The 27,878-nt window shown below is 34.2% G+C and overlaps 1 protein-coding gene across 11 annotated transcripts in view; it reads left to right on the top strand.

Moving 5' to 3' along the window:
• The window catches only part of LCORL (ligand dependent nuclear receptor corepressor like), a 122,893-nt gene that overhangs the window by 89,875 nt on the left and 5,140 nt on the right, over positions 1 to 27,878 (top strand). For 7 of the 11 annotated variants that reach the window (XM_019744431.2, XM_074321707.1, XM_019744432.2 and 4 more), the window contains one exon: positions 7,016 to 11,823. The exons of 2 other annotated variants lie outside the window; for them this stretch is intronic. In XM_019744431.2, coding sequence (XP_019599990.2) covers positions 7,016 to 11,823 — 4,808 coding nt within the window. Of the gene's footprint in view, positions 1 to 384; positions 3,265 to 7,015; positions 11,824 to 27,878 lie in introns of those variants that run through there. 2 more of the 11 variants (XM_019744435.2, XM_074321730.1) reach the window with 2 other exon arrangements.

The raw sequence follows: 27,878 nt of genomic DNA, 5'->3' as shown, positions 1-27,878 counted from the left end.
TACTAACAAAAACTCCTTTAGGATTTGGGTATTTTTTTATAATGGAACTCTAATCGTACAAATAAAAATTATAAGTGTTGCTCTGCAAGCATCTATCAGAGGACTAGCAACATCATGAGAATATTTTTACAAATACTGAGTTAGGGTTTTATGTTCTTGGAAGGTCTGCCTGTTGAGGCCACCGTATGATTGACACATTGTCCTACCAGGACTGTAGCGTTTGCTTTGATAAGGAGTAACTACCACATCTCACAGACTTAAAAGAGTATAAGCAGTGATGTTACCTAAGCAAGGAGTATAATAAAGGAGTGGACCCTCCCCTTCCATAGCTGTGTGAGAGTCTCTCATGCATCAGTTTACCATCGTTTCATTCCATCCATCCAGGAGACTACACAGAAACAGAGAGGACTATGTGGAAAGAAGTGCTGAGTTTGCAGATGGTTTGCTCTCAAAAGCTTTGAAAGACATTCAGTCTGGAGCACTGGACATAAATAAAGCAGGCATACTTTATGGCATACCTCAAAAAACTTTACTTCTCCACTTAGAAGCCTTACCAGCAGGGAAGCCTGCATCTTTTAAAAACAAAACTCGAGATTTCAATGATAGTTACTCATATAAAGACAGTAAAGAAACTTGTGCAGTGCTGCAAAAAGTAGCCTTGTGGGCAAGAGCTCAAGCAGAGCGCACAGAAAAAAGTAAACTCAATCTACTTGAAACCTCAGAATTAAAATTCCCAACAGCTTCCAGTTACCTCCATCAGTTAACTCTTCAGAAAATGGTTACTCAGTTTAAAGAAAAAAATGAAAGCCTACAATATGAAACTTCACATCCTACTGTACAGTTAAAAATTCCTCAGCTACGAGTAAGTTCTGTTTCAAAACCACAGCCTGATGGTCCTGGTCTGCTGGATGTTATGTATCAAGTTTCCAAAACCTCTCCAGTCCTAGAAGGATCAGCTCTCCAAAAACTGAAAAATATACTCCCTAAACAGAACAAAATAGAATGTTCTGGGCCCGTAACTCACTCAAGTGTTGACTCTTATTTTCTACATGGGGACCTCTCTCCTTTGTGTCTTAATTCTAAAAATGGAACAGTTGATGGAACCTCTGAAAATACTGAAGATGGATTGGATCGAAAAGATAATAAGCAGCCCAGGAAAAAACGTGGCCGTTATCGGCAATATGATCATGAAATAATGGAAGAGGCTATTGCAATGGTAATGAGCGGAAAAATGAGTGTTTCCAAAGCACAAGGAATTTATGGGGTACCTCACAGCACTTTAGAATACAAGGTAAAAGAAAGATCTGGAACACTGAAGACTCCTCCGAAGAAGAAACTCCGATTACCAGACACTGGGTTATATAATATGACAGATTCAGGGACTGGCAGCTGCAAAAACAGCAGCAAGCCTGTGTAGATGACTTGTTAGGAAAATGTTTGTGTGTGTGTATGTGCGTGCGTGTGTGTGTATGTGTGTGTTTGCGTGTGTGTGTATGTGCACAGGTGTGTATTTGTGTGTCTGTATACACACATGTGGGAATTACAGATGCTCACTCTGACAGGAGACATGAAATTTTACAGTTCAAAAACCACTTACATGCCTTTTGAAAAAAAGTTTTATTCAGGGTTTTCACTGTGGACAGAATTATATAGTTGCTTACTTAATTCTGATAGTTTGTATTTACTCCTTGTATAAATAGGTGAAAATGATTCAGGTTTTCTTTAGTAGTCAATAGCATAAAGCGTTGTGGGAAAACAAGTAATTGTCAAGTGAAATATTTTTATTGGTGAAAGACCACTCCAGCCATTCAGTTAAACCATCTTATAATGGAAATATGATAGTTTGTAAACATTTTAACATAACATGCTTACAGTTATTGTAAGTACGTCAACCAATCAAAGTTTAGACAGCTATCTCATACTAAGGAAAAATAATATATACAGTATTAGTACACTACAGTGCATTCTATGAAATATGAAATGCACTCGAGTGCATCCACCAAGAATAGAAAAGATAACCTTAAGTGATATGTATAATGAAATTTGATATTTATCATTTAATAGTTGATTTAGCAGGAAGTTGGGGTTTATAAGGTATATACTTTAAAAAAAAAAACTGACATAGTTAACCCCAGCAGCTATAGAATTCTTTAATATAAGATGGAATACTAAAAAACAAAAAGTAATTTAAATTTAATTATTAAAATAATTTAATTTTGTTTTTCATTTGAAAAATAAGCTAATGTGTAAGGTTAGAAAAGAAAGTTGGAATGCAACTTAGAGCATGTTTATAATGTGCACAGAAAAAGCTTGAGAATGATAATTTTGGTTTAAATGTGCTGGTTAGTTGATGTTATGACTACTTTAAATTTTAAGGATTGTGACACACTCCTATTGAAAAACCTCAGTGTAACTTTAATATATTTGCTGCTGTGACATTTCAAAACATTTTCAGTTTATCAAAATGAATTACAGATTTCATTTTGGTGGGCGAAACATTATCATTTTGCTAATAACCAAATTTGCAGTTTGTTCAGGGTCTTGAATAGATTTACAAATATTTAACACTGAAGCTGTTTTGAACTTTCAGTAATGTAAACTCTCTACTAATTGGGTAGTTAGCTGGGCAGTACATTTTAACTTTTACTAGACTCATAAGAGAGACCAGTAATTTTTATATAGCAGTTTTAAAATGTGGTTCAGAGTATCCATGTTGGATTTATGGAGTATGCAGTTTTAGTAGGAAAATGTTATAAAGCATGTGCCTCCATTTAAAGAATGGGGATTTGCTTCATACGTTCAAAATTCTCTGAGTGCCCCTTTTCTCTGTTAAAATTCAGGTTCTAATCATTTTTCTAAGCCAGTTTTCCTAAGTCCAAAAGGAATACTTAAAGCTGAATTTAAAAAAAATAAGTGCACCTTGTCAAATACTTGTGTTTTTACACTTGTGTTTGTGTGTATCTAATAATAACATATACATATAATACTAAAGAGATTTTCAGCTATTTAAAAACTGCTTACATAGGTTTAAAGAAACTGAAGAGTGGGAAACTACACAACCAAGTAGTTATATGGTCTCTTAGATCTATACTGAACCCTCTTCAGCTATTAATGTTACCTGCATACTAGAGTATGAATCCTCTTGCTCTTTTTTTTCCCCGAGAAAGTATACATAATAGATTGCAAAACAGCAGATGTCAGGGTCATCTTTCTTTTTAAAGAATTAAGCCATATTTTGTGAGGGCCAGAACTTGGATTATTTAATATATTTCCCCTTCCCCTCCCATTGAAAAAAAAAAGTTAAAGATAAAGTAAACGTTTCAACACAATTTTATTGACCTCTTTATACAGAATTTTACTTGCAAAAATTTGGAGCTTGAATGCATTACATAATATTTATATTGTATTGAGCTTTTTTATTCCTCACACTATATTTACATTAATAAATTGATTGAGAAGTTTATAGTAAAGGGATACTTACAGAACTCTTTTATATCATTTAAAAGATGACCTGACCAAAAACTTTACAGGATTCATAAAATCAGGGATCATTTTGCTATTGACTTCACCGTGATCAGTAGTTTTATAGGTAATATTATAGTTAATTTACAGCATTTTAGTACTTGTATTATTTATTTTTGGTCAGAAATAGTAAATTAAATATTTTTTGATAGTTTATAGGTAATGATCAACCCATAACTTTAAAAAGAAACAAAGTGTTTCTAATTATTGAGTTAACTTTTGATTATACAACCTAGGAAAGGCAGGGAAATTTATGGGTTCCGCTTCTCCCCAGTGATTCTATTAAGATGTTTTTTATGTTAAACTTTCAAAGTACTTTATAAATTTAGTTACCAGTTACTACTTATCAATTGACAATTTTCTGATATCTCCAGTTTCAGCAGACTTTTAATGAAGGTGAAAGCAACCCTTATGTGCTTTCTACTTATTTGAATGTTCCTCAAGTATTTTATATTTAAAAAAAAAAAAAGAAGGAAAAGAAAAAAACAGTGCCTCTGTTTTTAGAAAACTACTGCTCAGTAAAGTTGTTTAAACCATTTCTGGTAGCTAATGACAATTTTATATTAAATTGTATACTAACTTTAGTGAGACTGATTTTTTTAGTTGTTTACAGTACAAATACTTGTATTTGTTTTTTAATTGCAGTATTTTCATTGTTGCAGTAATTTAGTAAAACTCTGTGGCTGCCTTGATTTTGACAGATTTTGTTAATATAAACTGATTGTTAGGCAATTAGTTATATTTATGCATAAATCAATTGCACTATAATTCATGAATTATTTATTACAATATTTTCTAATGAATTCATGTATCTGTCTTGTGTTGTAAATGTACTGTAATTCTGTTCCTACTTTGTGTTGTTATATATCTAAATCTGATTGTATGAATTTTAATTGTTCAGTTAACGTGTTTCTAGGTTGTAATTTGTAGTAAAGCACTTCAATGCTTTTGCACTTAAATTTACAACACTGTTGGTGTGTGATTGATTTACTCATTCAGTAAAAGAAAAAAAGAAAAGCAAAGAAAAATACTGACTACACTGACTTCTTTGATTCACTCTGGGAAGCAGTTTTATTAATATTAAATATTAGAAATTGACTTTCTCCAAAAAACTATTTCAACAACAAAACCTGTAATGGGCAAAATGGATAGTAACATACAAAAAATTGGCAGGGTGTTTTGGTTTATAAATCAAACAGGAAAAGTTTTAAAAAATTTATAGCATTAAAAACAAGGGAGCTATGAAAGATACAACCTGAGAATCTTTATATAATGACTTGGGAATAAATTCTAGATTGGAGATGTGTATCAGATATTACTCATACATTAGGTTTTGCTTTGAGATTCTAACATGCAAGAAATATGGAAAAGAAATAATTTGAAGCCAAATAAGTGTATTGTGGAGTTTTATAATTTGAGAACTTAGTTATCTAATATCATATATATATGTATATATATATATATACATATATATATATATATATATATACACACACACACACACACACATAACAAATATAATCTAATATCTGAATATCTAATTAGGAATTCTGTTAAGCTGTTTTTCATATTTCATTAGACGGAAATTACTGGCCACTGCGGTACTTTCGAAATTCCATTATTAAAAGTAATAAACTGAATAAGAAACTCTTAAAATATAGATTTCCTTACACTGTTAGAAGAGAGATATAGAAATCTTGTGGTTTACAGAATATTTAACGTTAGTTTTTATTTCTACATTTTGCTTTACTAACAAGCATTTGAGCATTTCAGGAACTATTATGAAAGCATATTAATCTTTAAAATACAGTGCAGTGTATGTTTCTGAGAAACATGTAAAATCTCTCTTTAGTCACAGATATGCTTAATAGGCCATAACATAACTTTAAAGAAACTGTTGAAGTACATTTATCAGAACATTTTTGGGTTTTCTTTTGCTTATGTGAAAATTATAATTTTTAATTTACTGGAAGAGTATAATTTCACTTACAGCTTTATATTTGATAGTTAACATTTCCTCCTGCCTTTGTTCCCTATGTATATTTTTTGAATTATCTAATACTGAATCTTGGGAGTCACTTCCATCATTTCATGCTCCCAACCATGATAAAATTTACAAAAAATTATTTTCAGAAAAGAAAGGATACTGGGGTTATATCCTATCTTCATTTGTCTAGAGGTGGTAGTGGACTTAAGAAGTTTTATTGTCATTTCATATCTTTTCTCACTTTGGTAGCTACTTTATGTCAAATCACAGGCTGGTTTTAGTGAAATATTGGTTGAATCTAGTAAAGTTATGTTTTTTCCTTAGAAAAATTTTGATCTAATGTTCCAGATTTGCTTCGGAAATTCCTATTCAAATAACAGTTTTTATAAAATACTACATACTTATCTGTGAAATAGATGAAGCCATTTTTAGGGAGCAAAATAAATTACTTTAACTTTTCATTTTAAAAGAAAAATCCTTAATTTTTAATATACATGAATATAATCTTTTATTAAATAAAATACAATCTGTAGCAATTCATAATCAGCATATCTCAATTCTAACCCTAAATTTCTACAAACGAGGAGCTACTAGCAATAACAACAAATATAACAAGTCACGAGTGGGGGTCTATTTTCATGTACAGAGTTTGGTGATATGTTTAATTTAAATGGATACTTTTCTGAAACAGAATTCTTTTAACATATTTTATTCTTCTTACTGCTGGTAGTTGAATTACAAAAATTTTTGTAGACTTCTGCATTGGTTGCTAAGTAATCATGAGTCTTAGTTAAAGTTAGATGTATATTAGTTTCTGCAGTGGGACATTTTCCAGCATTTGAAATTAAATAATTAGGTAAGTAATGCCTTTAGTTTCAATGTAATTACTTTAGTATTTAAAATCAATTAAGAATAGATTTCATTTTTAAATAGCTTAAATTTTTTATTTTCTTACTAGGTTAAAATGCCTATAGCTTAATCTTAGAAAAGACATTCTGCTATTTACATGAAATCTAAATCCCTTAATTTTCCTGTAACTATGCAAAGCTCTTTTATTAATAATTCTATTTTAAATAGAGATAAAGATTTTCTCTTACATCTTATTTTTCTTATTTGCATTAATATGAACTATTGATATTTATCAAAATAACTTATAAAATGTCTACTTTACAAAAATTTTAACTCCTTCTGAAGCACTTTTCATTAAATATTCTTAATAGATTCAAAGCACTAAACGTTAGCAATCCGTAACTATAATATCTATAATAATCAGCTTTTATAGCACAAAACTAGGGCTTTGCTTTGACTGATACTTTGTCATAGGAAATTATCAGTGCTTCATTATATTTTTGCTAAACAGCAATCAAGATGTCATTATTGCAGCTCTGTAGGAGTTAGGAGTCCAGCAATACCAAAATATCTTTTGTTCAAACTCTGCTAAAATTATAACTCCTTATAATCTGGTATTTTTGCTGTAATTCATTTTTTGTTTGGTTTTATTTTTAGTTCAACTGTTGATGCAATATCAGAGGAAGCTACTAAAATGGAAAAAGGAAAATCAGCATTAAGCAAAGTTTTGGAGTCTTTGTGCATACATCACCAGCAACAAGTTTTGGCTATGTTGAAATTTCTAGTCCAAGAGCAGAATGCTGCTTCTCTTTGCTGTTGTAATACATCCTATACTGTGTCTTCAGAATCTCAAAAGCCCCTAATTGAAGATGATTTACAGGGTCTGTTCTGTAGTTGTGAATATAGGCTGGCAGAAAGAGGGTGTTTACACAATGAAAGACAAAGCCCTGGTTTTGTGCCTCTGCCAGTCTGTATTAAAGATTTACATTGTTTATCTTGCCAAACTGTAACTATTGAACACATTAAGACAGTAGTGAATAGAGGAATTGCAAATAGTTATGCTTCTCACAGGTGCTGTTCTGGACTGTTTCCAAACATTCACTCAACATCGACCTTTCATGCTCCTCTCTCGTCGAGGGAAGTACGTGATGATTCAGTCGGTCTTAAAGATGTTTGTAGATCTGGAAGTCCCTCACCCCCACCATTATCACCTGTACAGACTGAAGAATCTGAAAAATTGAAGGATGTCATCTCAGAGCTTTCAACCTTAGAAAATAACAAACTTGAAACAAACATTAACCAGCCTCCGTTTCTCACACCAGCAGAAATAAGCAGTGACAGGGGTGATCATGAAGGTAAAATACATAAAACTAAAAAATCCAGTAGCTCTGATTCTTTGCTCTTGGAAGATAGCAATAATTGTACTACAAATCATGAAAAAGGTGAAACTGTGATTTTTCAAGATTTAATGGATCGTATTAATGAAAAATTAAAATCAATAGAAACTACAGATATGACAAACCTTATAAAATTATCTAGCAGCGATTGTAATACAAATAATGATCTAAAATTGAGAGATTTAATAACTTCCCTCTTGCATAATGCAAAGGCCAGTGATTACAGTTTTATGGAATTACTGAGTCAACATGATAAAAACGTAGAAAATAAAATTATTCAGACAAGATATCGAAAGCGTCAAGAAACCTTATTTGCAGTACACAACTCTCCTGATTCACCCATGTTTAGAAGGCAGTCTTTACAGATAAAAAGAGAACTTGCTAGTCTTAATGAAAATTTTATAAGAAAAAAATGCAGTGAAAAAATTTCAAGGAAATTGATATGCAATGATGTGATATTTTCAACAGACAAAGAGTTCTATCATTGCCAAGGGTCTTTACAAAATTCTAAAAGCCTCCAAGACAATAATCAAGCAGAAATATCATTTTCACCAGATTGTGCATTACAGTCATTGCAACTACCTCTTCACAATTTAGAAACTAACTTGGCTTTTGACACATTTTCAGAAAACTTTAAAACAACTACCCCTGAGAAAATGAGCATAAGAAATTCACAGGAGAAATCAGCTGGAAAAAATTTTTTGCAAAATCATAAGGAAAATCCAAACTTCGAGAATACTCAAACTCCTTTGAAATGTAATATTCCTGGACTTTTGAGCAGAAGCAAACGAAATATTGTGCCTCCAGGATGGTATTCTATATATGTAACAAATAATTATATTCTAAAAAAATCCCCTAAGGCCAAAAAAGTTTCTGAATCTACAAGAAAAAAAGATCAAGTGAAAAATATTCAAATTGAAAGCTCACACAATATAGATCTAAACAAAATTGCAATGAATTCTAATTTACAAGTTGTTGTGGAGCGTTTGGAAGATACAATAAATATGGCCAAGAAGTCTTGGAATAATCAGTCGTTATCGGAAGGATATAAAGCATCCAAGAAATTGATTGAAATCGATGGTAAAGATCAAACTGCTAGTAGAAACATGACTCTTACTGTAAGTAGAATGGCATGTAAAGAGCAGAGTTTATCAAAATCTGTGGTAGCATCCAGCAATATCAAAAGCAGTCATGTTCCTCCAACAGATTTGAATAACAAAAGACTCGATAATCTGAAAAAGTCCTCTATCTTCGATATGGGTAGCTTGATTTCCACAGTTGAGAATGTACCAACAAAATATGAAGCCATCGAAAGCTCTTCTTTTTCCAACTATTCTAGTCCTATCAAACTCATGTTTTTATCTGAGGTTAAAAGCAGTGAAGGAGTCAAATATACTTTAACTTCAGTCAGTAATGCTCAATCAAATATTGATCTTCCTTCAGAAAACCGTTCAAACCATCACGTAATTGAAAAAAAAGCAGAAACAAATGAGGCTATCCCAAATGTTAACTTTGAAAATTATAGTTCTAATCTTAATGATAGTGACACTCTTCAAAAAGAACTAAACAAATTTAATTGTGCAAAAGAAACTGCACAATCTTCTGCAGTGTTTATAGATGATATGAATAGTGATAAGCCACAAGAAGAAACTAAGGAAAATTCAAGTAACGTAATTGATTCATCTTTTAAAAGAAAACCAGGTAGACCTAAAAAAATAGGTCCCCAGGTTGTGAAACAGATTAAGCGGCCAATTGGAAGACCACCAAAACCTAAAACTGATCAAACAGACATCACCATTTGCCAAAATGAGTCCTTTAGTGCTGGAAAGAAAAGCCCAGAATCTCTCCTATCAGAAGTAAAAGAAGGTATTTATAGAAAGAGTATTACAGTAACTGTTATTTATGGAAGGTCAAGAAGAACTAAAAGGCATGTTTCTGAAGGAAGTGTAAACGTAAGCAATGTTATATCTTTAAACAATAATGTTGCTGATTTTCCACCTGAATGTAATAGTCTCGGAAATATGAGAGAACATGAAATTGACTCGAGTGAAAGAGTAAGTGCTGTTTCGAGTTTGACTACTGAAGGTGAGATCTTGGGGTCCGGCTTTGACTGCGTCAGACCCATCAAGAACAAGTCTGTGATACCTCAGCCTGCCAAGAACATGATTCGACCAAATCAGAAGCCTTTGGCAGGAGTGAGGAAGCCTGGTAGACCTGCGAAAGTGAGAATCTCTGGTATATCTGTAACTATTAATAGAATTTCATCTCAGGAGAGAGAAGTAAGTATTAGCAGCTGTTTACCTCCTTTAGAACAAGAGAATATATTAGAAAAAAATCTTCCTGAAGAAAAGTATGATCCCCAGTGCCATAAGATGGATACAAGACACACTGACGCTGACGTATTGAAGAGTGGATCAAAAAGTATGGTTGCTGCTGTACCTTTGAGACATTCTGTTAGGGACAGAAAACCATCTCTGCATTTCTTACATTCATTAGCATCTTCTAGCTCACTTATTTACAGAAATACTCTGCTCCACAAATCATATAAACTCCATTTGCAGAAAGGTAAAAGCCAGAAGGAAAAACATAGGCAGTCAAGGATAAAAATAGCTCCCAAACGTACCCCAGGAGCTAGAAATTCAAGGAATGCAAAAAAGTGTTTGGAAGATAACAAATTAATACCCATTTCTGAAGTATCCTTAGATCCTATAATTTCATCAAATCCTTTGCTCAGGTGGTGGGCTGCTTCTGCTTCAAATGATTCCTTATTAGAGGAATTAAACAATAGATTTGAGCAAATAACAAATGCGTGGGTGCAAGTCAGTGGAGATGAAGCTGAAAATTGTGTTCACAAAAGAGAACACCCTGAAAATGATAATTACAAAATAGGAAACCCTTTGGAAACCTGTCTCTTAGAACTTGAAGTTTCACCTGTAAAAATGCTTTTTCGGAAAAAGTATGATTTGAATGAACTCTGTACCTGGTTTATGCAAACGACAGAAACACAGTCTCTTTCACTAGTAAGAAAAGCAAATGCTCGAAACCCTTTGGAAGTTATAAATACCAGAGGAATTAAATTAGGGACCAAATATTCCGATTTTAATACCAGCCCCTTCAGAAAGCACTTTAAAAAATTTGCACTATCGTCTCCTTCAAAATCAGCAGGGAAGTTGCATATACTGCATAAAATGGTTAGCTCTCCATTCTTAAATGTGAAAAGTAATTTAACACTAGCTAGATTCAAAAGAACTGAGTTTAAGAGGTTGCAACATGAAAGGTGGAGAAGAGAGGGAAAGCTGCACAACCATGGGACAGTTGATTGGATCTCTAAAAGGAGGAACTTGAGATTTTTCTGCCAGAACCAATTTTTAAGTAAGCCTGAGGGAGGAATGAATGCTGACATCCCACTCCAAGGAAAAACAACAGTGGATAATCAGTTTATTTTGCCACCTGAGATCAGGGATGACTTTTTCCAACAGAAGGTGGCAATGTCTGACTTCAAAACACATGCTAGTTTAGAGACTAAACTTAAGTCAGAAGCAAAGGAGAATGGAACAGATTGTAGCCAAAAAGATTTTGAAAAGGGACCAAGACTAGGAAATGTATGTCCAAATAATTGGAGGTCAAAAACCTTAAAAGACTGTAGAATATTTTTGAGGAAAATCAACTATCTTGAACACAGAAATACTTTTAAGCTAAATACAATCATTTACTCTCCTGAATCTGTTGACAGTGGAAGTAATCATCTGACTCATATGGAAGAATCAAAGCGCTTTACCTTAAGATCCCATTCTGCTAGGCAAAATTCTTTTAAAAAACAATCTAAAATAGAAAATGCTAAAGCAAATAGTCCTTCAACCGATAAATTTACTGGCCAACTTGACAATAGTAAATTAAATAAGTGTGTTAATTATGACAAGACTCCTTCTGATAGTTCTGAAGTTCTTAGCAAATTGAACAAAAGAAAAAGACCACCATGGAAGACCACAGAAATGTCAACAAAAAGATATAAACGACAGTCTTGCAACAGTGGACAAATGGCAAACTATTATTCAAAATCCCAACTAGGTAAGTTTTTTTCTACTTAATTTTAGTTTCATTGTAGGTGCCTTGAGTAAAGTATGAGACAGTGGGTAGAAAAGCAACAGCTGATTTAGTTATAATTTATTTCCAAAATATTTGGACAACCTAATTTCTTGGCACCTAGTATGAAACTCATGAAATTAGGTGCTGCTTAAAGTACCAATGCACTTCTCTACATCTTAATGTGGCCAGGATTTCTAGCAAATTAAGATATATTTAGTAGAGAAATTGAAAGCTTCTAAACACATTAATATAAAAGTTATATTATCTGCTTTCGCATTCGATAGGTCTAATATAAAATACAGAAAACAGTTTGACAGATAAATATGCCCAAGTAACCATCTAAAACTTAACTACTACACTACAGGCTAATTAATACGTTTTTGTTTTCTGATAACAACTTTGAGACCAGACCATGTGAAAAGACTTAAAGACTTAAAGACTTTTATCTCACTGCTGAATTGATGAAGGCTGTAACATACATAGTAATCCTGGGTTATCAGTCTCCATTCACCATTAAGTTGGTATTACTTTGGGAACTGCTTTTAAGACTGCTTATTTAAACTGTGTCAAGGAACAAGACTTTTTTTTTTCTTTTTCAATAAATCAGCAAACTTTTTTCATATCAGACACTGAACTAGATTCCACATATATAAAGATGAAGATTTCTTTCCAGAGATAATAACCTATCTAGGGAGAAAGTCATATATGGGTAATTTTAAGGTAATGCTAAATTCAGAGTGCAAACTGAAATTACTTTTGCAATTATGTGCTAACTCAGTTATGCTAACCTGACATTGGTGCCTCAGAGAGACTGTTGCCCTTAGAACCTAGCAAAAATAGGATAGGAACACTGTAGGTGCCAACATAGCCCACTCCAACGCTACTTATTGGTTAGTGCTAGACAATTCAGGAGTGTAAGTGCTTACTGATTACTTCCCTGACATAAAAGGAGTGCCTTGGTTACACTTGGAAACTTAAGGATATTTTATCATATAGTTGCATTGTTACATTGTATATTTTAGGAGAGTTTTTTGGGTGGTTGGATAGGTATCGGTGGCTTTGTTTTTGAACTTTTAAACTTTTTAAAGCTAAACTTTTAAAAGCTAAAAATAAATACTATCAGGTCTTATGTTAAAATATTAAAAGCAGTAATTAAACTTGAGTTTTAATACATAAGGTGATTATTATGCCCCCCCCCACTTCAATTATTTAAATAACTTTAAAATACCTATTTCAATGTCTAATATGCAGTGATAAAAAGTTTTAACAGGCAATGATTAAAATTTAAAGGTGGTCAAATTAGAGTCTTCATAAATGAAAAAAGAATCAAATCTAAAAATAATGCCCTTTGTTTCTTGCCTTCAGGAACATTATTACAAATAGTATGTCAGGAAGAAAGAGGGAAGAAGTCTGATAGTGACTAAAAAAACAAAACTTACAATTCACGTGAAAACACACATATGTTTAAAGGACTGTCATGAGTGGAGAATAAAAGTAGTGTTTCATTTTTAATTCTTTATACCATCCTCATTTCATGTTGTTAGAGTTTACAAAGGTAATTTGCATTCTCATTTTACAACAGAACCGTATTTTGTCCTTGCAGCTTCTTAACCATTATATCTTCCTAAGGTATAAATATAAAATTTATTTTATCGCTTCTCGGCCTTTTGGCTAAGATCAAGTGTAAAATTTATTTTAATGTGCTTCTTCATCTCACTAAATATGAGATTACCCTAGAAAAATAAGATGGAAGATGCCTAATTTTAAATTAATTTCAAAATCCTTTTGTGATATGTAAAAAAATTTTAGTATCATATTAAGAGTTGTTTTTCACCTTTTCTCATTTTTAAGTACTAGTACTATTCCCTGTTCTGCTTAAGGTTTTATTTCGCTTTTACTGATAACTTTCCTTCTTTATTTTTTAACATTCTTTTTTTTTAATCAATTAACAAGGACATTTTTACAAAGTTGTATTTAAAGTAATATTTGTTATATTTACCTGATTTTTAAATGTTTCTTAAGGTGTTATTTTTTTTCTCATTATTCTTGGTATTCCATACTTCTTTTTGCCTTTCTGGAAATGACACTAAAATTCATGATTAGTTTTATATGTGTTTTGTTCATATAATAATTAGTGACTGGAGACTTGAAAAATACTTTTAACAATAGGACTTTTCTAGAAAAATTCTTAGTTCAATGTATGTAATGAATTATGGGATATTTTTATTGATGAAAAGTTGCTTCTACCACGAATGTCTTGTCTGTGTACATTTCAAAATGAACTCTTCAGATACAGTTTAATACATAGGAGTTTTAATATATACACTTCATTACACTTACACTGTTGTATATCAACTGTAGACATGGAAAGAAGAAAAAGAAATGCAATTCCACCCTATTATTTCAACAAATATTTAATAAATGCCTACAATATGCTCTTAGGCACTGCAGAAGGTTCAGAAAATTCCTTTTCCAGTCACATCCAGCCTGAGATTTAAAGAATGCCAAAGCAGTAGACGTGGGGAGAGGAGAATTTCAGGCAGAGCAAACTGCATGTGGAAATCCGGGTAGCAAAAGAGAGCAGCCTTGTTTAGAACACTGAGTTCAGATAGCTGAGTCATAAAATATGAATTAAGGATGGGGCAGGGGGTGGATGGAAGCATAGCCCAAATTGGAGTTCAGCATCAGTTAGTGAAAAGATAATGTTTTGAGGATAGTCGTATTCGAGAAAGATCTATGAAGTAGAATCAATGCATCTTAGAGAGTAGAAGAATAAAGGACAACATCCAGGTTTCTTACTTAAACGTCTGGGGAGATGATGGTAACATGCTCTGAGGTATAAGAGAACACTCAGAGTGTTCCATTTTAGACGTAAGGAACTTGATGTATCTAGTGGGATATCCAAGAAAAGATGTTTAAGAAGCAGTTAATATGGATTTTTTTGCTCGGGCGATACGTCTGAGCGAGAGATAAAGATTTGGGCACCATAAGTGATTGAAGCCATGAGAATGGAAGAGATTGTTCAGAGTAAAAGGGGAGGAGCCTAGAATCACAAAGCCAAAGGGATGGAGAAAGGATGTGTCCAAAAGGACACTAACGAAAGTAGTCAGGAGGTGCGAGGAAAACCAGGAGAGGAAGGTGAGGAGGAAATGTGTTGCAACAATGGAGGAAACAACAGTATAAAGTGTTAAGAGGTCAATTAAGCCTTGAAACATTTCCATCAAATATAGCAGAAGAGGTTATTTTAGTGATTTGGGAGAGAGCAGTTTTGGTGGACTAACAGAGCCAGAAACCTTGTGATTGAGTAAATGTAGGAAGAGGAAATGAAGGAAATTAGCACAGAAAACTGTAACTGGTTGTGATTGGAGAGGAGATGGAGAGGTAATAATGAAAGGGAAGCCTTGTTTAAGGCAGGTTTAAAAAGAAGTTAGATGCCAGTGGGAAGAAGCCAGTGGAAAATGAAAGGTTGAAGATTCAAAAAAGTGAGATGGCAAGCAGTGAAAGTGGAGTGAAGGCCCGAGTTGATTATTGGATATCATGGGGCATCATTAGAGGTACTGGTCTTGGCCACAAGAGTCACTTCTCGTAAAACATGAGAATAGTGGGAACAATTCATGAGGAGGCAAATCACTTTATAAGTTCATGGGAAAGGTATTGAGGCTATGAGAGTATTTCTATGAAGCAAGAGGTAACCTAAGAGTAATCTAGTGGGTATGGATAATGGGGATAAGGTTTGAAAAACTGTCCCAAGAAATAACAGGACTGACAGCTTCCAGAATGTAAGCACGGAGAAGGATCGGCCCTTAGGTTTACTAGTAATTGGGTTCACCAAGAGTGTATAACAGATGAACAAAGAGATCAGTTCAAGAATTCATTCTGTGAATGGTGAGAAACTATGTGATCAAACTGTAACTCTAGAGAGTTTTCTAATGGTAGTTAGTACATAGTATAGATTTGAGGGATAAGGCAAAAGGGGGCATGATTTTTTAAGAGAGAATGGCCTGAAATGGAGTATGACCACTGAAAAATAATAATACAGACCTTTTTAATATTAGTGTCTTTTTGAGTTCCCAAAACAGATGTGTGCCTTTTCCTAATTGATCCATATCTGGATATAATCAACTGACTTTGGACACCGCTGAGGAAATTTTAAGACTAGAATAACCTAATGTGGACTTGAGCTATTAAATTCATAGTTCCCATCCTAAAAGGTTAAATTTTCTCATAAAAATTCAGAATCCACTTTGAATTGGATTCTAAGATGACTGAAAAATGTTCAGTTTGTCAACTTCTCCTGTTTTGTCATCTGTTCTCAAAAATGACCGAATATACTTGTTTTCCCATTCAGAATGCTGGTTTTCACACAGGTACATAACTGATGGGTGATATTTAATTACCAGTATATTCTTTCAACTGCCTGAAACCCAGACTAACCACATATCTTCTGGTCCTGCTTATGAACGTTTTACCACATTTTTTGAGTCCTAACTCAAGATGACCTTTTAAATCTTTATGGTTGAGGCAACCCTTGGCACAGAATATCCTTTTAAACGTTTTTAAATAAAATTTAAAGTTGAGTTTCTTCATGTGCAGTTATTGAGCATCATTATTATTTGATGGAAAAACTACGAAGCTAGAGTAGATGATTTTCTAAATTTTATTTTGATAGAATAAGACCTATGATTCACAGTCACCTTCATCTCGTTTGTTACACAAGCATTCCTGAAGTTGTATTCCAAGATCCGTATTGAAATGCTCAAGTGCACTGTGCTTGCTGAGTCACAGTGCCCCGTTATTAACATGTTCAATTGCATTCTCCAAACTTTATATATATCCCAACTGTTTATATCCTACTGAACACAGTTTGGGGAACATAATTGCTCTACATAGTGTCCTGCTACGATTTCTCTGTATTTACTGTGATATTCCTAGAAAGAATGCAATGACTGTAAAAATATGTTATTTTACATACTGGATTTGTCCTTGTGTATAAATTAAGTTAGAGTAATCAAAATTGCAAGTGCTTTATTAAGATTCACTATTAAAGAACACAACGGTAAATATAAGCCAAAGATGATCATTCTGATCAGTCTAGTTTGTAAGTTTCATTTTCTTATATTAGATTTTATTTCATGTTGAGTTAAGACAGGAATAGCTGTGGTAGCAGTCAGTTCAGGTGGCTTCACTATCTATATTACAAACTATGACAGAATAACTTACCAATTTCGGAAAACGAGATCACTGTCTCCTCAAGTCTTAATTAATCCACAGTTTTAATTTGTTCAGAATTGGATAAAATGAAGATAGATAGGTATTTTAATGTAAAAATTAGTAAATTCATTGACACATTCATTTTTATATGGGCTTCATATTACCACTGTGCTAACTGCCAGTTCCCTAAGTACAACTATTAAAACTTTGACTCAGTTATTTAAATTATTCTACATGAAATCTGGAATTTTTAATAAAAATCCATTCTGTTTACAATTGAGGTTTTCCCCTATTATTGTAATTTTCATAGGAACTGAGTAAAGAGAAGAGTTTTAGGTCTTAAAGTGCTTCTAACTCTTGCCATTGTACTTCATTAAAATATAAATCAGCTACTTTGATAATCCCTTGTCTTGATGGTTTTCTGCAGAATTTTTCTTGGATATTTTATATCCCATTACTTTGTCAGCCATTACTGAGTTTTTCAGGATATTCTGCTTTACTAATTGCCCTGTATCTTTCATGGAAAACCACTCTGTTCAATCGACAAATATTGGATAATTTTCCTTTTGATCTACCAGGCATTGTGTTAGACACCAGAGTCACAAAGAAACTCAAGGAACATATCAAAAAATACCTCAAATTGTGTTTCCTTTGGCAACATAATTGGTGTAACTTGATGAAGGATAATTTGGTTGATTCTCCATACTAATGGATAAGAAGTATAAAACTATGTATTTGCAAACATAAAATTAATTCTCTTAAGTCAGGGGTCTGGCCCAGGACCCGCCCTGTAAGTAAAGTTGTGTCGGGGCGTCACCATGGTCATTCACCTACATGTTGTTGTTGGCTGGTTTTGTGCCACAAGAGCAGAACTGAGTCCTTATAACAGAGATCTATCTGATAGCACCCACAGAGCCTAAAATATTTATCTGGCCCTTTGAAAGAAAAGTTTGCTGACCCCTGATTGTATCAGTAGAATTTTGATATGGTGTGGCTAAAAACAAATTAATGGATTTTTTTTTTTAGTAGATTGAGGTAAATATATATCCAATCCGTCCCCAACACCCTACTCCCTTCAGTTGTCTACTCCCTCCTCTCACACATTTCTGACAAGTAGTTATTTTATCTCTGTGGGACAAGACCTGTCTCTATCCAGCCCGGTGATGCTGGGGGAGCCGTGAGTGCCAGTTGTATTCTATTTTGTCAGTCTTTATTCTCCCTGCAGCCTCCAGACCTGTTTTGTCTATGTGAGGTAAGTTCAAAGGTCACCCTTCTTTTCCTTAACCCGCTGCGATCACCTGTTAGAGACTGATATCAGTGTGTCACACCTTAAGTTCCTTCCTCAAGTGTCCTCTCCTTTCCTACCTCTTTTTTCTGTTCTATTTCTTCACCTAGGAATTCACAATTCTTAGTTCAGCTCTGCTGGCTACCATTTTCCCCCTCATTTTCCTGAGTAGTAAACAGTTTTCTTTGTAGTGAAGCTGAGCATTCTGTGATTATCATGGTAAGCCTACTGAATTCACCTGTCGTCTAAATACACCAAAAAAAGGCAGATTAGGTGTCTGAATGATTTCATCCTGCCAGGTTTTTTTCTTGCTAGTTTTTGTTTAATTTTAAGCAAGACCTTAGCTGCTGCTTCTTCCTCCCAATTCCAATTCCAGGCAACCTGGAAAATTCATTTGTTTGTGACTTTGTTTCTATATTATGTAAACATAAAAAGCTAGATTTTAAAAGCCTGTATCTAGAGACCCCATTAATTTATTCTTTAAAAAAGGGTTGTCTCCTGTGTGCCAGGCAGTATGCTAGACAGATGAGCATTATGGGAGACAAAACCAGATACGGTTCTTGCCCTCATAGTTCAAGTTTATTTGGAAAGGCAGACATTGAATAAATAATTACACAAATCTTATAAGTTCGTAATTAGTAGGTGGTACGATGAGAATTCCTTATTGGGAGATTTTATCAAGTCCAGGAAGTGAGGAAAGACTTCCAACGAAATGGCCATTGAGCTGAGTTGTGTTGATTAGGAATTAACCAGGCCAAGTGGCAGAGAACTGAGAGGGAAGGAATGACTTTCTAAGAGGAAGGAATTGCATGTGAAAAAACTCTGAGGTGTTGTATTCTTGGCAGGTAAGAAGGATGCGATGTGACTGGTGTGTCTAGAGTCAAGGGAGAAAGAAGGAGCGTGGTGTGAAGACTGAGGAGTTAGTGGTAGGCCACGCGTGTTCTCGTAAGCCATGCATGTGTACTGTCAGTGGCTTCCCATTGCTCTCAGAAAAGGGATTTAAATTGAGAGTGGACGGGAAAGGTAGATGACATCATCAGAAAAATGAATTGTATAGTGCAAGAGTGAAGGTATGGACTATTATGTAGTCCTAATGAGAACTGTGCTACTTTAAAACAGTGGTTTACACACTTTACTTTGCATCAGATTCACCAGGAGGGCTTGTGAAAAAAGAGATGGTTGGACTCCAACCAGTTTCTGTGTCAGAAGGTATGAAGGGGGACCCAAGTGATGCTTCCCGGCTGACCCAGGGAGCACACTTTGAGCACCACTGGTGTAGCATGTACAGTAGTGTTGTAGTGGGGAAAGAAAAGTCTACTAATACGATCATAAAGTTATATACTCCCTCTAAACACTACTGTAGCGATAATCCACAAATATGGCTCTGCAGTGTTTTCACTGTAATTAGAAATATTTTCTAATTTCCCATGTGATATCTTGTTTAACCCATGGATTATTTAGAGGTGTGTTATTTAGTTCCCAAGTATCTGAGGATTTTTGAGATATCTTTCTGCTACTGATTGCTAATTTAATTCTGTTATGGTTATAAAATGTGCTTTTTGTGATTTTAATCCTTTTGACTTTATTGAGATTTGTTTTACAGTTCAGAGTCTATCAAAATCTCCTTTACCCTGAGAAATGTTCTGTGTGTTCTTGAAAATAATGTGTATTCTGCAGCTGTTGGGTGGAGTGTTCTAGAAATGTTAGTTAAACAAGTTAATAGAGGGTGCTGTTCAACTTTTTTACATCCTTATTGCATTTCAGTCTACTTGTTCTATTGATTTTGAGAGAAGAGTGTTGAAATCTACAGCTATGATTCCAGATTTTTCTATTTATCCTTTCAGTTTTATCAAGTTTTCTTCCATGTATTTTGAAGCTCTATGACCAGGTGCATACATCTTTAGAATTTTTATGTATTTTTAATGAATTGACTTCTTTATCATATAAAGTGAACCTCTTTATCTCTCTGGAAATATTTCTTGCTCTGAAATCTATTTTGTGTGATAGTATTATAGGCATTTCAGCTAACTTTTCAGCAGTGTTAGCATGGTATATCTTTTCCCACACATTTACTTTTAACCTATTTATATTTGTCTTTATATTTAAAATGGGATCTTTTTAGGCAGCATATTTTAGAGGCTTGCTCTTTCATCCAATCTGATAATCTCTGCCTTTAAACAGAGCACTTCCATTGAAAGTGATTGTTGGTATGGTTGGGTTTCTATCAGTGAACTTTCTTTTTTTATTATTATTGAGGTATAATTGACATAACATTATATTAGTTTCATGTGTACAACATACTGATTCCATATTTGTATATATTGAGAAGTGGTCACCACAATGTCTAGTTAATGTCTATCATCCATAATAGTCCCAATGTTTTTTCTTGTGATGAGAACTTTTAAGGTCTACTCCCTTGGCAATTTTCAGATATACAGTGCAGTATTAACTATAGTCGTCATGCTGTACATCACATCCCCATGATTTATTTATAAGTGGAAATTTGTACCTTTTGACCACCCCACCCCCCACTCCACCTCTGGCAAACACCAATCTGTTCTCTTATCTACGAGCTCGGTTTTGTTTTAGATTCCACATATCAGTAAGATCATATGATATTTGTCTGTCTGACTAATGCTGGCAGGGTCCACCCGATTTATTGCAAAAGGCAAGATTTCCTTCTTTATTATGGCTGAAACTTTTTCCTGTGTGTGTGTGTGTAGCCACACCACATTTTCTTTATCCGTTCATTCAGCAGTATATACTTAGGTTCTTTCCATGTCTAGGCTGTTGTACATGATGCTGCAATGAACATGGGAGTGCAGGTATCTTTACAAGTTACTGTTTTCATTTCCTTTGGAGAAATACCTAGATATGGAATTGCTGGATCATATGGTAATTGTTTAATTTTTTGAGGAACCTCCATACTGTTTTTCCTAGTAGGTGTGCAAACTTACATTCCCACTAACAGTGGACAAGGGTTCCCTTTTCTCCATCTCCTCACCAACACTTGTTGTTTATTGCCTTTTTTATAATAGCCATCCAACTTTCTATTTTCTGTTTGTTCGCTTTATTATTTACCTCCTTTTGTCTTCTCTTTTCCTGCCTTTTGGATCAGTTAAGTATATATTATTCTGTGTAATCTCTTAACTAGCTTTTTAAAAAGTACTGGATGCCAGGTTTACCCTATGTATCATTAACTTATCAGTCTACCTGCAAATAATATACCATTTCATATGTTGTCTAAGAACTTTACAAAAGTACATTTATATTTCCTCCCTCCAAGCCTTTGTGCTATAGTTGTCATACATTTTAATCTATAAATATTATAATCCTCACAATATAATTACTATTTTTTATTTACAGTCATTCAAAGAGATTTTTTTTTTAAATAGGAAAAGTATTTTCCCAAATTTACTATTTCTGATGCTCTTTATTCTTTTGTACATATCCAAATTTCCATCTGGTACCATTTTCCTTCTGCCTGAATAACTTCCTTCAGCATTTTTTGTAGTGCAGGTTTCATGAATTCATTCAGCCATGCCTTTTTAGGTATTAAAACGTTTTTATTTCACTTTTGTTTTCAAAAGATATTTTTGCTTGTTATGGAATTCAAAGTTTACTCTGTGTGTATGTATGTGTGTGTATTTTGATACTTTGAAAATGTTGCTTCACTGTCTTCTAACTTGCATTGGTTCTGAAGATAAGTCGGCTATCATTCTTATATTTGCTACTTGTTATGTAATGTGTCTTTTTCCCCTCTCTGGTTGTTTGTAAGATTTTCTGATTGTCTGGTTATCAGCATTGTGATTATAAATGGGCTTGGCATTGTTGCCTTCATGTTTTCTCTGCTTGGGGCTTTTTTAACTACCTGGATATGAGTTTAGTTCTTACCATTTGGAAGTTTTTCAGCCATATTTCCTTCAAATACATTTGTCCCTCTCCTCTCTAGTCTCCTTTTGGGATTCCAATCACATATATTTTTTCCAACAGATCACTGATACTCTTTTCGTTTTTATTCAATATTTTTCCTGTTTCACTTTGAATTATACTATTTATATGTTTTTAAGTTTATTAACATTTTCTTTGGCATTGTCTAACCTGTTCTTAATAGCAACCAGGGTATTTTTCATTTCATACATTCTATTTTCACCTCCAGACGTTTAAATCCAGTCTTCTTTGTGTCTACCATAAATCTCTTCATGCTTTTCTCAGCTTCTTGACTGTATGGAGTCTATTTTCAGTATCTGCGTTAACTTCCTTATGTGCTAATTTTACAATCTGTGTTATTTATCAGTTTCTGTTGATTGATTTTTCTCATTATACACTATATTTTCTGTCTTTTCTAGCCTGGAAATTCTGGATCAGATGCTAGACATTGCATGCTGGGTGTTTCTTTTTTTTTTTGCAGTGCCTTCAATGTTTTGGGGCTCTGTTCTAGAACATCGTTGACTCATTGAGAAACATTTTGATTCTTTCAGATGTTGCTTTTCAGCATTGTTAGGCGGAGCCAGAAGATTCTTTAGTCTAGGACAGTGGTTTTCAACTGGCGATGATTTTGCCCTGCTGAGGATATTTGGCAATGTATGGAAACGTTTTTGTTTGTCACACCTAGGGGGTAGAGACCAGGGTTGCTGCTAAACCTTCTACAGTACATAATAAGACAGCCCCACAACAAAGAATCACCTGGCCCCAAACATTAATAGTGCTGAGGTTGAGAAACCCTGTCCTAGGGCTAATTTTACCCCTCTAGTTAAGCAATGCCAATACCTACCTGAGGACTCTACTTAATGTGTGAGAAGGTCATTCCATTCTTGATGGTGGAAACATAGATTGTGTCCAGTCCTATAGGGTCTCTAGGATTTCCCACCTGGTCCTTTCCAGTGGTCTTTTGCAGAGCCTTGGGAAACATTCATGAAGCCTGATCAGTATTTATCTACAGACTCTAAGGGAACTCTGCGCAGATCTCTGGAGCTCTGTCTGTGCAGCTCTCTGTATTCTGCTACATAAATCTAGCCATCTTGGACTTCCTCACCTCCACACTCTATCTTCTCATTTCAGGAAGATTTCCAAGCTCTCTTTGGGTTCCTCTCCCTATATTGAAGCTGAAAACTCACCAGGCAGTAAGCCCGGCAAATTAGCACTTACCTCCTTTGTTTCCCTTCTTTCAGGAATCACTGTTATCTTGCACTTCCCGTCATCCATTGTCTTCAAAACAATGGATATAAAATATATTTCATATATTTTTATCTCATCCATTTTGTCTGTTTTTTTTAAGTTGTTTAAAGTGGGAAGGTAAATTCAGTTATTACTTCATCATGGCCAGAAGCAAAATTGCCAGATTTATTCTTTTAACAAATATTGACCCAGTTTCTATATGCTAAGTGTTGGAAGTAATATGCTGATAAAGACAGCCAGGGTCTTTACTCTCATCAAGTTTGTATTTTAGTGGGAGAAAGAAAAAGTAAAATAGAAAATACAAGGCAGTGGTAAATTCTGTTAATGAAATTAGAAGATATAAGGAATTTCTGGGGGGGGGGGGAGCTTTAGGTTGAGGACTCAGCAAATCCTTTCTGAAGAAGTAATGCATAAGCTGTGAGTGGAGTTGAGACACTTAGGATACCATTGATAACTGAAACTGAGTATGGATGAGAATCCCTAAAGAGAGATTATGAGTAAGAACAAAAGAAAGCCTGGGACTCAGCCTTGAGAAATTCCAACGTTTTTTAGCATATAGGGTAACTCATCAAAGGAATCTAATTCCAGAATTTGAAGTTAAATAGATGAGTTCAAATTTGATGGTTTCAGGTACTTTAGAGTAACTTGAAATTCCAAACCCCATCCCAGAATTGAGTTTATCCCTACCTACAGCTGACTTCTTTCTCCCTTTGAAAAGATGAATTTGTGTTCGTGTAACCCAACTTAGAGAATACTTTTATGGTAGCTCTCAAAAACATACCAGTCTATGCCCTGACATTGTATTTCCTAACCTTGAGAAATGGAAAGGTCTGATTAGCAGCTCCTTACTTAGTTAAATATGAGGAAACTTCATGCTCTAAATATACAGCCCTCCTGGATAATTGTCCATGTAGCCCTTTGGGATATCTTTCTGTCTGAAATCTATAGACCGGACACTGTCATGTGTTAAGTGTTCTGAAGTATTAGATAAATGGATATGAACGTGAAGCGATTACAAGCCAAGAGTGCGTGTGCAGGGAAGGTTCATAGATCATGTGCCCTGAAGACTTCCTCTTACGCATTTTGGACCAAGATGAGTCATGTTACTTCTTTGAGCCTCAATGGATGATTGTTAGAATTGAATGAGGTAATATAAAAATGGCTTTCAGCACAGTGCCTGACATACAGCAACTGCTCCATAAATATTTTCAGACCTGTCTTGATCACACTAAAATTTATTTCCTACAACTTGGCCAGCTTACATTAAAGTGTATTGTCTGTATGATAAAAATGAACCATCAGATATCTCCAGTACTAAGTGAAACAAGTTTAAATTATTAAAGCTGGATTTTTAAAAATTACTTTTGTTAGAATGACCAGTAACCAATTTAAGTAACAAATGATAATTGTATTTCCATGACCCACAACAGATTTTCATCTTTTATACTTTGCAAATGCATATATTCTGTAAACTTACATTCAGATGGTATAGAAAGGCTTTCTTTTAGGGTGGATGAAGTCACTGAAATATTAAAAATAGGCTTAGATGTCTAGGAAATCAGGCACCCGTTACCTTGAGCCCTCACATACCTTCTAGATTCCAAGTTTCGTAGAGATAGAAGAGACCTTACTTAGGCTAAGTACCTCTCTTCCAGTTTGGTTTCTTCCGTTTTACCAAAATATACAGTGTTAAACTAAACCTTTGTATTTGTCTGGAGCTCTGTATGGGTTTTAACGGATGTGAATGGGCACTCATTAGATCATCAGAAATGTATAAGGTAAGCAGGGAAGATGTCATTTTTTTTTTTTTCCTTAGGAGGAAAATAAGGCTGAAGGAGGCTAAGGTTACTTGCCCAAGGTCAATAAGTCTGATTATTAATAGTATCAGAATTGGAATCCAGGTGTTTGCGTTCTTTTCCCTAATTCTTTACTCTCAAGTGTACCACTGTATACACTATTGCTGAGCTTTCGATAGAATTCTGGATATGGAAATATAAAGCCACTTTATCAGGAGATTGAAATGCTGCTGCTTCAGCTTCTAATCATGATGTAAAGCAGAAAAGCCAGGAAATAAAAGACTGATAAATTTGATGATGTAAAATGAGAGTGGGCTCATGACAAAATCACCACAAGCAAATACGAACAACTAATGAAGTAGGAAGGGGAATGGGATTGTAAGACCCACAGAACAAAGGACTAATCTTAACTGTGTATCAATAAGAAAAAGATCAACTGGCAAAGAACGCAGAAAAGGAAATACAGTGGCTTCTAAGATACCAAAATAAGCTTAAGCTTCCTCGTAAGACAAACACAAATTAAACAATGGCATACCCTTGTTTAAAATACCACTTTTTCCAAAATCCTTAAGTTTTATGACATATTAGTAAGAGTGTGAAGGAAGAAAGACATTTTCATACATTGTTAGAGTATAAAATGGTACACAGTCTATGAAAGACATTTTGGTGATATCTATCAAAATTTGAAAACCACCCTTTGACCCACTACTCTATTCCTAGATATCAGCTCTGTAGATATATACTTGCATACATACTTAAAGAGACATATACAAGAGTCAAGATGTTGACATTTTAAGCAAAAGAATGGAATGGCCCAAAAGTCTATCAGTTGAAGACTGGCGAAGTAAGTTATACTATATCCACAGAGTGAAATTATATGTAGCTGTTAAAAGAATCAGGTATTCATTGTACAGCTATGAAGCAATCTCCAAAACACATATTTCTAAAAGCAAGATACAGGACAGTATACAGAATTGCAAAGGGAGAAAGGAGAACAGCTGAAACACAAATAATGAATATACATCAATGTGAAGAATACACAAGTAATTGGTGAGTAGGAGCAGTAACAGAGACATATATTTTGTAGTGATTGGTTTTCTAATTTTGCAAATATAGTTCCTATTTTTAAAACATAAAGGAGAAAAGGAAACATTGTTTAAAAAGTATATTAAGAAAAGTTGAACATTTATTAATCTTACTTCGTTCACATGTATGATTATACCACAAATTCCTGATATTAAACCTAGTTCAGTAAAATTTTGATTATCAAATATAAAGGAATACGTTAAAAATTTCTCTAGATTGCAAATCCTTTGAAAGCATGGCCTGTGTCTTCCTTTGTATTTCAAAGTGCTTCGGGTACTGGATAAATATTAAATGATTTGATGGTATAGAAAATGGAATTGAAAAGTTCTCCAGTTGGTACTAGAGATCCAGATTCTTATACCAATCCACATACACCAGGTTGGATCACTCTGAAAAAAGAGAAGTTTGTTTTTCTATTTCTCTATACCTTAGTTTCCCTATCTTTTGAAAAACAGGGAGACTGGGAGTTGTACAGAAAGGTCCATTCTATTGTTCTGTCTCTGGTTAGCACTTCATAAGATAGCTGTATTCTTCTATTCTTAGTATTTTATAGATCAGGAGTGCCCAAATGTTGCACACCAACTAGATTTAAATATGTATTTGTGAATTACACGTGTCAATGTGTATATTAGTACTAACAGTTCTGTTTTTAAACTAATTGAGATTTTCTTCCCATGCATGTGTATAGTTTTGTGCACCCCAGGAGTCTGTGTATCTGAATTTAGAGTATACTCTCTAGGAAACTTGAAAAAAAGATGTCTTTGCAATATGGCAAATAATAAGTTATTAAAGTAACTTGAGGTCCGTGAGGCCACTAGTCTAATAGTTAACCAATGTAAATATTTTCAAAAATCAGTTAAGATTTCTGATATGAATGAAAACAGTGTTTTGGAAAATAGTGTTTACCACATATCAGGCCATGATTTACTTTAAAATTAATCCTGTTAATCACATCTCTGTTTTGGCTTTTTAAGTGATTTACTATTTTTAATGAGTAACGTTTCAAGCTAGCTTATAATTTGTTTGGTTCATATCTATTTATAAAAGTAGAACCATGTCCTTCAGTGGAACTGGGACTATGCCTGGGGAGCTGGGTGAGAACGTGATAGCTGTTGAAATATGGTGTAACAGGTTCAATCTCTCTGGCTTATCAATGGCAGATGAGTCAGGTGGTTGAGGGTGCAAGGGGGGATCGGGAAAATGCTACTGAAGTCTGGATGCTGCTGCCGTTTGCCAAGTGCAATGAGTCACTTGAATACTGGTACACAGTTCATTGTTCTCTTCACTGATGGGAAGATCATAGACCTGTGGTTGGAGAAAGCTTAGGAATGAGGGAGTCCAACTGAACTAATCATTATCAGTTCAGTATCAACTGAACTGATGGATAGCAAGCAGGTCAATAGGACGTAAGGACTCACGTCTGAAGACTTGGGATTGAACTAGCTACCCTTTGGACTCGCACGTTTTTGTGATTCTGAAGA

Source organism: Rhinolophus sinicus, linkage group LG02 (genome assembly GCF_036562045.2).
Source record: "Rhinolophus sinicus isolate RSC01 linkage group LG02, ASM3656204v1, whole genome shotgun sequence".
In the NCBI taxonomy this organism is placed as follows: domain Eukaryota; kingdom Metazoa; phylum Chordata; class Mammalia; order Chiroptera; family Rhinolophidae; genus Rhinolophus; species Rhinolophus sinicus.
This window is presented reverse-complemented; position numbering and strand designations above follow the sequence as displayed.